The following is a 13,209-nucleotide window of genomic DNA, read 5'->3' as shown; positions in this document are numbered from 1 at the left end:
ATAATAATAATAATAATAATAATAATAATAATAATAATAATAATAATAAATATTAAAAATATTATAAATTAACAATAAAATTAAATCAATACAAAATAATAATATAGATTATTGTATTAAATTACATTTTTGTAATAGGTTTAATAACAATAATAAAAGTAAAACAACTGTATAAAAAACAAGAATGATAGTTAATTGTATTAAATAAAATAGTGTAATAAAAGTTTATTAGCAATAAAAGTAAAACAATTGTATAATAATAATAATGTTGAGTAATAAATAATATAAATTAATTATGGAATCAAATCATTACATAATAATAATAATAATAATAAAAATGATAATAATAATAATAATATAGATTGTATTAAATTAAATTTTTGTAATAAGTTTAATAACAATAATAAAAGTAAAATAATTATAATAGTAGTAATAATAATAATAATAATAATAATAATAATTGATTTTATTTTATCTGTAATATTTTATTTTATTTTATTTTATTTTGTTAAGTATTGTACGGCAAATTCAATAATACAATTAAATAAATACATAATAATAATAATAATAATAATAATAATAATAATAATAATAATAATAATTGTATTAAATTAAAACTAAAATATTTATTAAAATTTAAGAACAATAAAATTATTGTTTTGTCCATTTGTGATCCAAGTTTTTATTTAATTTTATTTCATTTTATTAATAATTGTACTGTTAATTTAATAACATTAAATCTATGCATAATAATAATAATAATTATAATAATAATAATAATAATAATAATAATAATAATAGTTCAATTACTAAATTAAAATACATTTTTAATTAAAATAATTGAATAACAATAATACTAATTAAAATAATTTTATAATAATAATAATAATAATAATAATAATAATAATAATAATAATAAATCATAACAATGAAGACCGCAATAATCCAATGAAAACAAATGTATTAATTAAAATTAAAAATAAATGATCATTATTAATATAATATAATAAAATAATTAAATTATAAAAAATAAAATTCATAATAGAAAGTATGTTTATTATTATTATTATTATTATTATTATTATTATTAATTTAAGAACTGACTCAGGGTCATTTCATCTGTAATTAGAGGACATTGGTTGCAAAACATTTTATTTATTTATTTATTTATTTATTATTATTATTATTATTTTTTTATCTTTTAATAAAACCAGTTGTGGATATTCACGGTCGGTATGAAAAGCACATTTGTGTCTTTGCATGCTCCTAGTCACGCACATTGTAATACATGCTTTTCTTCAGATAATCTGCATTCAGAGAGCAGTTCATATTGTATTTTGTAAAATTTTACACATGCTTTTCTGTGTAAATTTTGGTGATAAATCCATACTGAACAGTGAATCTTGACTTTCCTGACTCATTATGTACAATGTGGAAAAAGTCCAGCGGGAGAGGAAGTGGAATCCATCTCTGGTTTGGACAAAGCAGTCAAACCAAGTGTGAAAGCATCCTTGCTGTACATGCACCAGCTCAATCTTTCCCCGAGACATTTCAGCGGACCTGTCTATGTTTTGACGGATGCTTCGCCATTAGCGGCATTTCTGTCTTCTTCATTCTCTTCCTGCTGGTTCTGTCTGGGCTTCTGTTAAACCCTCCACTGCTGTTGTCCTTCGGTCAGATCTTTCTATTCAGACGTGACTTCAAAAGCCTATTTAATCTGTCATCTGCTTTCCAAATGGGCCTCTTCTTTCTTTCGCTCATTCATTTTCTCTTTCTTCATAAGCACTTTTGCTCTTCTGAACGAGTGGGAATCGTCGGCGCTTTGTGTTTCTTAAGAAGGGCATGTTGTCGTTCAACCAAGCTCATTACTCCTGCCCAATGGTGCAGAGCTGTCTCTGCCTTTCTGAGAGAGAACTGGAGAGTAGAAGAAGAGGGGATGAAAATGCAATCATTTTGTGCTTTATTTGTTGATGAAACACTAAACTCCTGGGGTAAGAAAATGAGTGTCCACAGGATTCCCCCACCTAATGAACTTCCATTATGTCCATTAGACTGAGTTACATTGTCATTTTGAGGCAAATGAATTGGAGGGATAAATGGATTGAATTCCAAAAGTGCAGGCATACAACTTTAGGAATTAGTTCAGAGCATGGAACTTTCTTTTGCCATGTCTTGTTTCAACGTTCTTTTGCTAGGAAGTTGCAATAAACTAATAAACAAAGAAGTTCTGCTCATTTATTCTGTCTAAACCACGCCAAAAAAAAAAAAAAAAAAAAAGTGGAAGCTGCTAAATCATACAGTTGAGGTCAAATGTTTACGTTCCCCTTTTAGAATGTGCAAAATGTTAATTATTTTACCAAAATAAAAGGGGTTATACAAAATATTGTTTATTTAGTACTGCCTGAGTAAAATATTTCACACAAAAGATATAGTCCACAAGAGAAAATAATAGTTTGAATTTATAAAAAATGACCCCATTCAAAAGTTTACATCCCCTTGAATCTTAATACTGTGTTGTTACCTGAATGATCCACAGCTGTGTTTTTATTGTTTAGTGATAGTTATTCATGAGTCCCTTGTTTGTTCTGAACAGTTAAACTGCCTGCTGAAGGAAAAATTATGCATTAAGAGCCGTGAGGTGAAAACATTTTGAAGTTGAAGATCAGAGTAAATTTAACTTATTTTGTCTTCTGAGAAACATTTAACAATCTTCTGTAGCTTCTGAAGGGCAATACTAAATATGATAAAAAATATGATATTTAGGCAAAAAAAGAAAAATGTACACACCTCCATTCTGTGCAAAAGTTTTCACCCCTAGCTCTTAATCCATGGTTTTTCCTTCTTGAGCATCAGTGAACGTTTGAAACTTCTGTAATAGTTGCATATGAATCCCTCAGTTGTCCTCGGTGTGAAAAGTTGGATCTCAAAATCATACAGTCATTGTTGGAAAGGGTTCAAATACACACAATTGCTGGAAAACCAATAAAATAATTAACATTTTGCAGATTCTGAATAGAGGATGCAAACTATTGACCTCAACTGTAGAGAAGAACTGCGTAAGCAGGAAAGGGTGCAATATTTTGACAAACTAAAGTTAATAGGTGGTGGTTCAACCTTAATTTTATGAAGCTAAGAAAATACTTTTTGTGCACAAAACAATCTTTCTGTCTTCGCCATGTGTTCACGATAGTACAGAGAACAGTTGGACTAATGAACTTGAATTACATAAGGTTTCCTTTCTGAGTTTACTGGGACACAGCTTTATTTTTGAGATATACACACACTGAAATTGATTGTTTGTGAGCATATGGTTCACTCCCATCAGCGTCTGGACAGGTTGGAAGTGCTTTAGTGATGGAAATGCTTTGACATTTCTGAAAAAAAACTTTACAAACGTGCACTAATACATTATATTCATCCATCCTGTAACAGGATGTAATCAATCCACACGCTCCCAGTGGACCATGGGTGTGGCATTCGGTCAGGTGAAGTCTTCGTCCTTGGCTTGTTATTGGTGCCATCCCGATTAATGACTGATCTTCCCCCCCGCGTATCAAGACAGATGGGAGATCCGGCTTACTATTTCAGATTAGCTTCCAACCCTCTGTTTGCTTTGAACCGATTGAACGAAATTGGCCAGATCACAGCCTCCTATCTCTGAATATCTCAACGCGGCCACATTATTTGCTCAGAGCTAACAAGAAGACGCCGAATGCGATGCCCCGATGGGATGATCCGATGACCTCGGAGAGAGTTTGACACAAATGGAGTCGATTTCTTAACCTGGGGCGGATTGGTGTGAAATAATCAGCTTTAGTTATCCTCTCTCCTTCTGCTTGCCTCCGTCACCATGAAGCGAAATAGTTACCGGTCCCCGCCTCTTTCTCGCTTCGTGATAAACAGTTTCCATGTTTGGTTTGGCTTCCTCTGGGGAGATCTATGGTCTAGCCTGACATGATTCACACTGACTCAGGGTGACCTTGGAAAGTAGCCCACAGTCATGCTTGTACACACGCGCACACACCAAACCCCTCGCTAGATGCCCTAACACAATTTGTCCACCCTGAAAGGCCTGTAATCCATTTTTTTCCCTTTACAGCCAGCTTTTCGCTTGATTTGCAATCCTGTACAAAGATATCAGAGTTTGATGTGTTGCTCTTTCTTGGCGTAATTCTGTCATGTTTAATGTGACATCATAAAACAGGGTTACAGTGCAGTTCTCTGTGTCCTCACGTGTGGCTTCAATGGTCAATTTATCTCCATAGCTGAGCTCCTGACAGGCTTATAGTGTGACTGTAGGCCTTGTTTCTTGGCTCTACATCGACTCCGCTGGTGATTTAACCATTTTGTTTTGTGTCTTTGCAGGTTAATGTCACGGTCGATTACATCAGAGCTGCCACCAGTGCCACGGAAATGGGTGGCATCCCGGCTTTTCCAGAGCGCACCTGTGCTACAGTGACCATTGGAGGAATGTAAGTAAACTAGTTAGTTATCAAATCAGTTCTGCTTTTTAGCTCTTTCAAAACTTTCGCTCTCACACAGGTTTCTGTACCTTATAGAAAGTGCTAAAATTGTAAAAGAACACCATTATTTTTTTACTGTCTTTAAACTATTAGATGGGAGTATGACTCATGGGATACATTTCAAGTCATATGATGATAATTGTGTGAGAACAGACCCAAATTTTCCCCTCCAGTCATCGCAGTGCCCACCTCATTTGGATTGAGTCATTGAGTTGATTTCAAAAAAGAAATCGATCAAATCCATTTGAATAATGACTTTAAAGGATTAGTTTACTCCTGAGTTAGAATTTACAGATAATTTACTCACCCCTATGTCATCCAAGATGTTCATGTCTGTCTGTTTTCAGTCGAAAAAAAGGAAAATGTTTTCAGGAAAACATTCCAGGATTTTTCTCCATATAGTGGACTTCAATGGGAGCCAATGGGTTGAAGGTCCAAATTGCAGTTTCAATGCAGCTTTAAAGGGCTCTGCACAATCCACGCTGAGGAATAAGGGTCTTATCTAGTGAAACAATTGGTCATTTTCTAAAAAAAAAAAAAAAATAATAATAAAATTAAATGTATACACTTTAACCACAAATGCTCATCTTGCACTAGTTCTACGTAATCATGTTGGTCACAGGTTTTTCTTTCTTTTTTAAAAAAAAAGGAAAAAAAAGTGGTTAGTTCTTCGTTTTTGTACTTCAGGATATAAACTTGCAATTGTGAGAAATAAAGTCAGAATTTAGAGAAACTCACAATTCTGTCTTTTTTCATAGAATTGTGAGATATAAACTCACTATTGCAAAATTTGAAAGTCTAATTCTGAGGTGGAAAAAAGACTATGTTCTCTGAATTCTCATAGTTATGTCTTAACTGGCAATTGCGATGTAAATTCGCAGTTTTAAGAAAAATAGTCAGAATTGTGAGTTTGTATCACACGTTTTTTTTTTTTTCTCACAATTTTGAGTTCAAATCACACAATTCTGACTTTATAACTCACATCTGCGAGTTTAAATCACGCAATTCTGAGAAAAAAGTGAGAACTGGGAGTTTGTAGGATACAGTCAGAATGGCAAGATAAAAACATTTTCTTGCAATTAAGTTTATATCTTGCAATTTCTTAGAATTGTGAGACAAACTTACAATTGCGAGTTATAAAGTTCAGTTCTGAGTGTAAAAAAAAAAGACTTCCAACAATTCTGAGAAAAAACTGAGAGTTACTTTGTCACAATTGCGAGGAAAAAAGTCAGGATTGTGAGATAAGTCAGAATTGCATAAATCAAACTCGCAATTCAGACTTTTTTTCTCAATTGTGAGATAAAAACTTGCAGTACTGAGTTTAAAAAAAAAAAGTTATTTAGTGGCGCAAATAGGCTTCCATAGGAAACAGCAAGGACACTATTTTCAAATCTTCAGTTCATCTAATTTTCTCCTCCAACTTCAAAATTGTCCGCCGTCATTGTTTTACCTTTTTTGTAAAAGGCGCCTGACTTTCTTTGCACGTTTGCTTTCTAGACACTGGGTTGGTACTTCCGTTTACGTCACGCGTGACCTTTCAAACTTGACTACGTAATTCAGAGCTAGTGCAAGATGAGCATTTGTGGTTAAAGTATATACATTTGTAGTTTTTTAGAAAATGGTGATCGTTTCACTAGATAAGACAATTATTCCTCAACTGGGATCGTGTAGTAGCCTGGCTAATGCCAAACCATGTCATGACAACGTCATGATTCGTGGACTGGGAACCACATGTTCATATTCTCATATTTCAGGCATGGTTTACGAATGCCCAGAGCCATTGATTGGGCGCTACGAATGTCTATCAAATGCGCCTGTGCGTAGCTCATAGCCAATCGTTTCAATTATTCTGGATGACGTATTTTTATTTCAAAATAAACTTGCGTTCTAATCTACTTAGAACACTAAGGCTGCATCGAAAGATAACTTTGCGTCTGCTGTCATGCTGGATCCATAGTTATAAACAAACTGCTTCGGTGAGTCGCATAGAAGGCGTCATCGTCTTGCTGCTCCCTCCCCGTTCTGTGATTGGTTCCCTATCTGAGGTGAAAATTTGGTCCATGGACTCCAGGCTGCCTAGCAGTGTGAATAAAATCGTGCTGCGCGCAAGGCAGCATGGGAAAACCCAGGCTAATCGTGTAGAGCCATTTGAAGCTGCGTTGAAACTGCAGTTTGAAGTCCACTATATGGAGAAAAATCCTAAAATGTTTTCCTCAAAAACCTTTTTCAACTGAAGAAAAAAAGACATGAACATCTTTGATGACATAGGGGTAAGTAAATTATCAGGAAATTAAAATTCTGGAGTGAACTAATCCTTTAAATTTGACCCTATTCTTTACACAGTAGCTGTTGCTCTTCACATGCGAGTTGTGTCAGTGGACGACCAACTATGAAAGAAAAGAAGTTGTAAATGAAAGCCGAATATTTGTTGACCTTCTCTAACAGTCTTCTTATCCTCAGAATTGAGAATGGCATATGCTTTATTACCCTTTACGACTCCTCTGTGAATTTGAATGATTTTTGTTCACTCTTCTGATGTGGATTTGTGATCTAGCACACTGTCCCTTGTTAGGGTAAGTGAGGCCAGGCACATGAGTCTGGGGTGGTATTGCGCCTCAGGCTGTGATTACCCAACCATGCCCCAGTTCTTGGCGTTAGAGCATTGTGGGTAACAGGTGGTCACATTGCCTGAGGGCTCAGCTGCTTTACCGCATCTTGACTCTTCGCTGATTCGGAATCAGCTCTTTCCAGGTTTTCCCATAGTGCAATAAATATTTTAAGAGCTTGAACTGATCGTGGATCCGTAAAAATTCATGGCAGCAGAGACAGTCTGTCAGACTGATGCAATAGGTTACTTTTCAGTAAACATTTGATTTTTGGAGGCTTGGTGAAGTAAGACTGACATGGGAAGTATGTTTATCAACGCTTGCAATTTTTGTGTATTGTTTTGTCAGTGTACAGGTTTTCTGGTTTGATTGCTTAGTCTAAACAGTCCTTGCTGGTTCTGTTTCACATTGTATTATTTTGGCTCTAAACTGCGGTATGTTTGTGTATTCAGAGAGAGGATCACATTGAGTACTAGCTGAAAATGTTTACCACTCTCTCTACAAAACCAGCAAAGGCACCAGAAATAAAAAGCGTTGTTTGCCTTTATTCATGTTTTTGCCCTTTGGTTTTATTACCAAAACTTGACACACAATGGCTCTTGCTCGTGTTTGCTGTGCTCTGCAATAGGAGAATATGAGCCACTTGCTGAAGGCAATATCTGTGTTAAAAAATGGCAGTGAGAAATGCATTTGCCACTTTGCTTGCAGGGCACCAGTCTCACTTGTTGTGATCAGTTAAGTTTCACTTCTGCAAATTAGGCCTTACTCTCTCTCAATGCTCTCCTTTAAACCATGTGCAAATTGAAGGCTGTGTAATATAGTCTATATAATATCTCAAATAAAATCTAAAAACGGTTTTCTGTAATCAGTCACGCCTAACATTTGTAAGTACATCTTTTCACATCGATTTCCAAATTAACTTGGAAACTATGAAAGGTGATTTTTGAGTTTCTATCTCACAATTCTGATGATATTTCTTGAAGTCTCAGTATTGCATAATGCAAACTCGCAATTATGACTTTTTTCTCAAACGCAGGATATAAATTTGCAATTATGAGAAATAAAGTCAGAATTTAGAGGAACTCACAATTCAGATTTTTTTCTCACAATTGTGAGATATAAACTCATTATTGCAAAGTCCAATTCTGAGGTGAAAAAAGACTATGTTCTCAATTTTCACAATTATGACTTAACTCGCAATTCGCAATTTTGAGAAATAGTCAGAATTCTGAGTTTATATTTCGCATTTGAGTTTATCTCAAAATATCTCTTGATTAAAAAAAAATCTCTTGATTTGAAGGATAAAAAGTCACAATTGCAAGTTTGTATCAAGCAATTCTGACTTTATCTCACAATTGCGAGTTTATCTCACAATTCTAAGAAAAAAGTCAGAACTGAGTTTATATCTCATTTTAGAGGATAAAAAGTGAGATTGTGTCATGCATTTCTGACTTTATATCTCAATTGCAAGTTTATCTCAAAATTCAGAGAAAAAAAGTCAGAACTGCAAGTTTATATCTTACAATTCAGAGGATAAAAATCCTGAATTGCAAGTTTGTATCATGCAATTCTGACTTTATATCTCTCAATTGCGAGTTTACCTCACAATTCTGAGAAAAATGTCAGAACTGCAAGTTTATATCTTACAATTCAGAGGATAAAAAGTCAGAATTGCGAGTTTGTATCAAGCAATTTTGACCTTATATCTCACAATTCTAAGAAAAAAGTCAAAATGCAAGTTTATATCTCACAATTCAGAGGATAAAAAGTCAGAATTGCGAGTTTGTATCAAGCAATTTTGATTTTATATCTCACAATTACGAGTTTATCTCACAATTCTGAGAAAAAGTCAGAACTGCAAGTTGTATCTCACAAGTCTAAGAATAAAAAGTCAGAATTGCAAGATTGTATCATGCAGTTCTGATATTATATCTCTCAACTGCGAGTTTCTCACAATTCTGAGAATAAAAATCAGGACTGTGAGTTTATATCTCACAATTCGGAGGATAAAATTTCAAATTGCCAGTTTGATTAATGCAATTCTGACTTTATCAAAAATTGCGAGAAAAAAGTTTGCTAGATGTAAACTTGCAATTGCAAGAGAAATTTACCATTTATTTTTTTTTTTTTCAGTTTCGGAAACAGGCTTCCGTCGGAAGCGGCAAAGACAGTATTTTCTGTATCACCAAAGTCAATACTGATGGCTATATTTAATGGATGCTGTGTTAATTGTGTTAATTATTTAATGCATTAAACAGCAAATAATTGCAGAAATAAACATTCTTTTTTTCAGCCCCATGTATGTGCGTTTAAATTTAAACACTTGTGTTTTATATTCATAAAATATGTTTGTGTGAAAAGTATTGCAAGGCAATCATGGAACAAACATCTGATTTTCTGTTTTAATCTCTTTGCAGAAACATTGCCGAGGCTCTGGTCAGTAAAGGTCTCGCCACAGTGATTAGATACCGTCAGGACGACGATCAAAGATCTTCCCATTACGACGAGCTCTTGGCGGCAGAGGCAAGGTGAGTCAAAACACTAAAATAAAACTGCCGGATAGCAAATGCGGGCCATATTCCCACACAATGAGGAGAAGAAGCCGTCTGTGAAATGGAGCCATTTTGTTCTGTGCAGTAAGTCATGGCTTGTCTGGTTAGCTCTCATTTCATGGGGGCAATATCAGTCCCAGAGCTTATACCTCACTCACCAGCACTAAAGCATTGCTCTTTTATTCTTTGTCTACGAATATAATTATATAGATTTGCAGTGCAGAGGTTTCAAGGGTGGTTTATTGCACAGAAAGTGATTCGGATCTTGTGATCGGCGATAGATGGGGTGAATCTCGAGAGAAAGAGACTCGCTGCTTATCTGCTGCTCTTTCTTTTCCATTTCTATTCTCCACTTTTGGTGTTGCTCTCGGAGAATACACATGCATTCACACACATCTCTATTTTCTTGTCCTTCGCTCTCTGGGTAATGCTTCCCCGTGGAGCCAGCGGAGATGGGAGGTTTGCGGGCCTCAAATTTATTTTTAGCAGAGATTGCTGGTCGTTACCCTACATCCTCTGAGAAATCAACCTTAGGACGAGCTCTCTCTCCCTTCCTCTATTTTTCACCCAATGTGATTGGACACCGGGGAGGCTACAGCCACAGATACATCTGCCTTAAAGAGGCCAAAGACACGTCCCTCATTCCTCCTGTATCTGCTGTAATGTGCAGGCGTCACCACTCGGCAACCACTATTACACTGATCGAGCACTGTGTTGCAAACAAAAGACACTGTATACGTTCCCATGTGTAATGCACAAGAGCTACTGGCCTATAAATGTGATTTGTTGGGGTATACGGGATGATTGAATGGGTGGGTTTGTTTAAGGGTTGGTTTCTCAGGCTGGGGCAGAAATGGTTTTATGTTCTGGGGGCCTGCTCTAAATATTTCCATTGTAACACTATGCTTGAATCATTGCAGGGCGCTCAAGAATGGCAAAGGTCTTCACAGCAAGAAAGAAGTGCCCATTCACAGGGTGGCAGACATTTCAGGGGTAAGCTTGTGTATTTGAGTGAACTTTTGATTTTATTTGCTGTAGCTGTTATTGGAAGGGTTCGTTCACCCAAAATGAAAATTAGCCCATTATTTACTCACCCTCAAGCCATCCTAGGTGTATATTACTTCCTCCTTTCAGACAAATCCAATCGGACAAAAAATGTCCTGGCTCTTTATCAAGCTTTATCATGGCAATAGGCGGATGTTTCTCTTCAACAGGTCAAAAGAAGTCCAATAAAGTGCATCCATCCATAATAAAAATTACCTCACATGGCTCCGGGAGGTGAATAAAGATGAATCAGTGCGTTTTTGTGAGAAAAATATCCATATTTAAAACATAATCACTTTATTCTAGCTTGCGCTCACTATGTACCCTGGACAATGTAATACATCGGCGTTTCGAATTAGAAGTACAAAACGAGGATTTGGAAAGAACAGTGGCGCAGGATTATGATATAAGCCAAGAGGAGACTGGGTTTCCTTTGCTTCTGTAAACAAAAGTTGGTTTTCAACACCGACATCCTACGTCATCCGCATGGAGCGGATTCCGTGTACAACAGTGAGCGCAAGCTAGATTAAAGTGATTGTTAGGTTTTGAATATGGATATTTTTCTTACAAAAACGCACCGATTTGCTACAAGAGGCCTTTATTCACCATTCCGGAGCCATGTGAGGCACTTTTTATTATGGATAAATGCACTTTATTGTGACCTCTTGAAGAGAAACACCCATCTATTGCCATGATAAAGCTTGAAATAGCCAGTCATTTTTTTATATATCTCCGATTGGATTCGTCTGAAAGAAAGGAAGTCATATACGGATAAGATGGCTTGAGGGTGAGTAAATAATGGGCTATTTTTAATTTTTTGGTGATTGAGTCTGATTCATATGGATGCATCTCAGTCATGACGTCCATTTTGTTTATTTATGAAAGACATTATTTTTGCTAAAGCTGTAAATTTATTGTTGTGTATGTATTGGTGTTTTTTTTGTTTTGTTTTTAAACAATGATTCAAACTGGTAACTTGTCTTGTTGAACCGTTCATTAAAGGAGTAGTTCACTTTCAGAACAAAAATTTCCAGATAATGTACTCACCCCTCTTGTCATCCAAGATGTTCATGTCTTTCTTTCTTCAGTCGTAAGGGAATGGTGTTTTTTGAGTAAATCATTTCAGGATTTCTCTCCATATAGTGGACTTCTATGGTGCCCCCGAGTTTGAACTTCCAAAATGCAGTTTAAATGCAGCTTCAAAGGGCTCTAAATGATCCAAGCCGAGGAAGAAGGGTCTTATCTAGCAATACGATCAGTTATTTTCTAAAAACATTTACAACGTATATACTTTTTAATCTCAAACGCTAGACAAGACGAGCATTTGAGGTTAAAAAGTAAAAATAAAATCCGTTTTGCTAGATAAGACCCTTCTTTCCTTGGCTGTGATCGTTTAGAGCCCTTTGAAGCTGAAAACCTAAAATGATTTACTCAAAAAACACAATTTCCTTATGACTGAAGAAAGAAAGACATGAACATCTTGGATGACTAGGGAGGTGAGTACATTATCTATAAATTTTTGTTCTGAAAGTGAACTACTCCTTTAAAGGAACCAGCTTGTAAGTGTCTTTTGTGAGCTCACAACGCAGGTAAAAGAGTTCTTCTTTGACCCTGAGCGAAGTAGTTCATCAGAACAGAGTGATATCTGCAGGATGGGCAGCACAGCTCAAATAAACTGAAAATGGCTATAAAGGGAAATATCAATTTGGAGATTTTATCAGTATTTTATTTTTACCCAGCCATTCGAGCACTCGTCACTGTTAAAAAATTCAATAGTTCGGCAAATTTGCTTTAAATTTCATCTGAAATATTTTGTCTGATTTGATCTGTTTTTATCTTAAATATTTATACTTATTTAAACATCTTCTAAATATATATTTTGACAAATTTGATAGCTGGGTAGTAACTGATTACATGCAATCTAGATTATGTAATCAGATTCCAAAAATTAACTAAATTAAATTGCATTTTAAAATACTATCAGAATAGTTCCTTTTTTTGGATTTCATGGTTACATATAATTCATTCATTATTCATAATTCATTGATTCTCCCTAATTCCTCTTTCATCTTTTAAATGTTCCTTTCTAAAATATCCTACCGCTTCTAGTTTTATGTGACATTCACACAAAGACCAGACTTACAGAATTCATTTCAGGTTTAAGAAGAGTTTCAACATTGTATCAGTAACTGATGAACACATTAATTTTTATTTGAATTATCACTCAGTAGGTTATTTAACCATGCATTTCTGTCATTGGAAGGCTTTTATCTTTCAAACACATGAAAATGTCACCTAATATATTTACTTAAAGTATTTTTTTACTTAAAATACATATTTTAATAATTAAGTAACACATTTGCATCTTCATAGTTCTCTGACATTGGCAACAAATAAAATATATTTTTATATCATTATGGTACAAGATTGTTCTATTTACATCAATGTGATAAACAAGTTGGATCAAAAGTAATCTAAGAGTAA

General features: G+C 34.9%; 1 protein-coding gene across 1 annotated transcript in view; it reads left to right on the top strand.

Moving 5' to 3' along the window:
- Positions 1 to 13,209, top strand: part of snd1 (staphylococcal nuclease and tudor domain containing 1) — a 234,779-nt gene that overhangs the window by 58,937 nt on the left and 162,633 nt on the right. The window contains exons 12-14 of the mRNA XM_073838844.1: positions 4,366 to 4,472; positions 9,547 to 9,657; positions 10,602 to 10,674. Coding sequence (XP_073694945.1) covers positions 4,366 to 4,472; positions 9,547 to 9,657; positions 10,602 to 10,674 — 291 coding nt within the window. The remainder of the gene's footprint in view (positions 1 to 4,365; positions 4,473 to 9,546; positions 9,658 to 10,601; positions 10,675 to 13,209) is intronic.

Source organism: Garra rufa, chromosome 4 (genome assembly GCF_049309525.1).
Source record: "Garra rufa chromosome 4, GarRuf1.0, whole genome shotgun sequence".
Lineage (NCBI taxonomy): Eukaryota > Metazoa > Chordata > Actinopteri > Cypriniformes > Cyprinidae > Garra > Garra rufa.
Note: the sequence above shows the minus strand (reverse complement) of the source record. Positions and strands in the feature narration are given on the sequence as shown.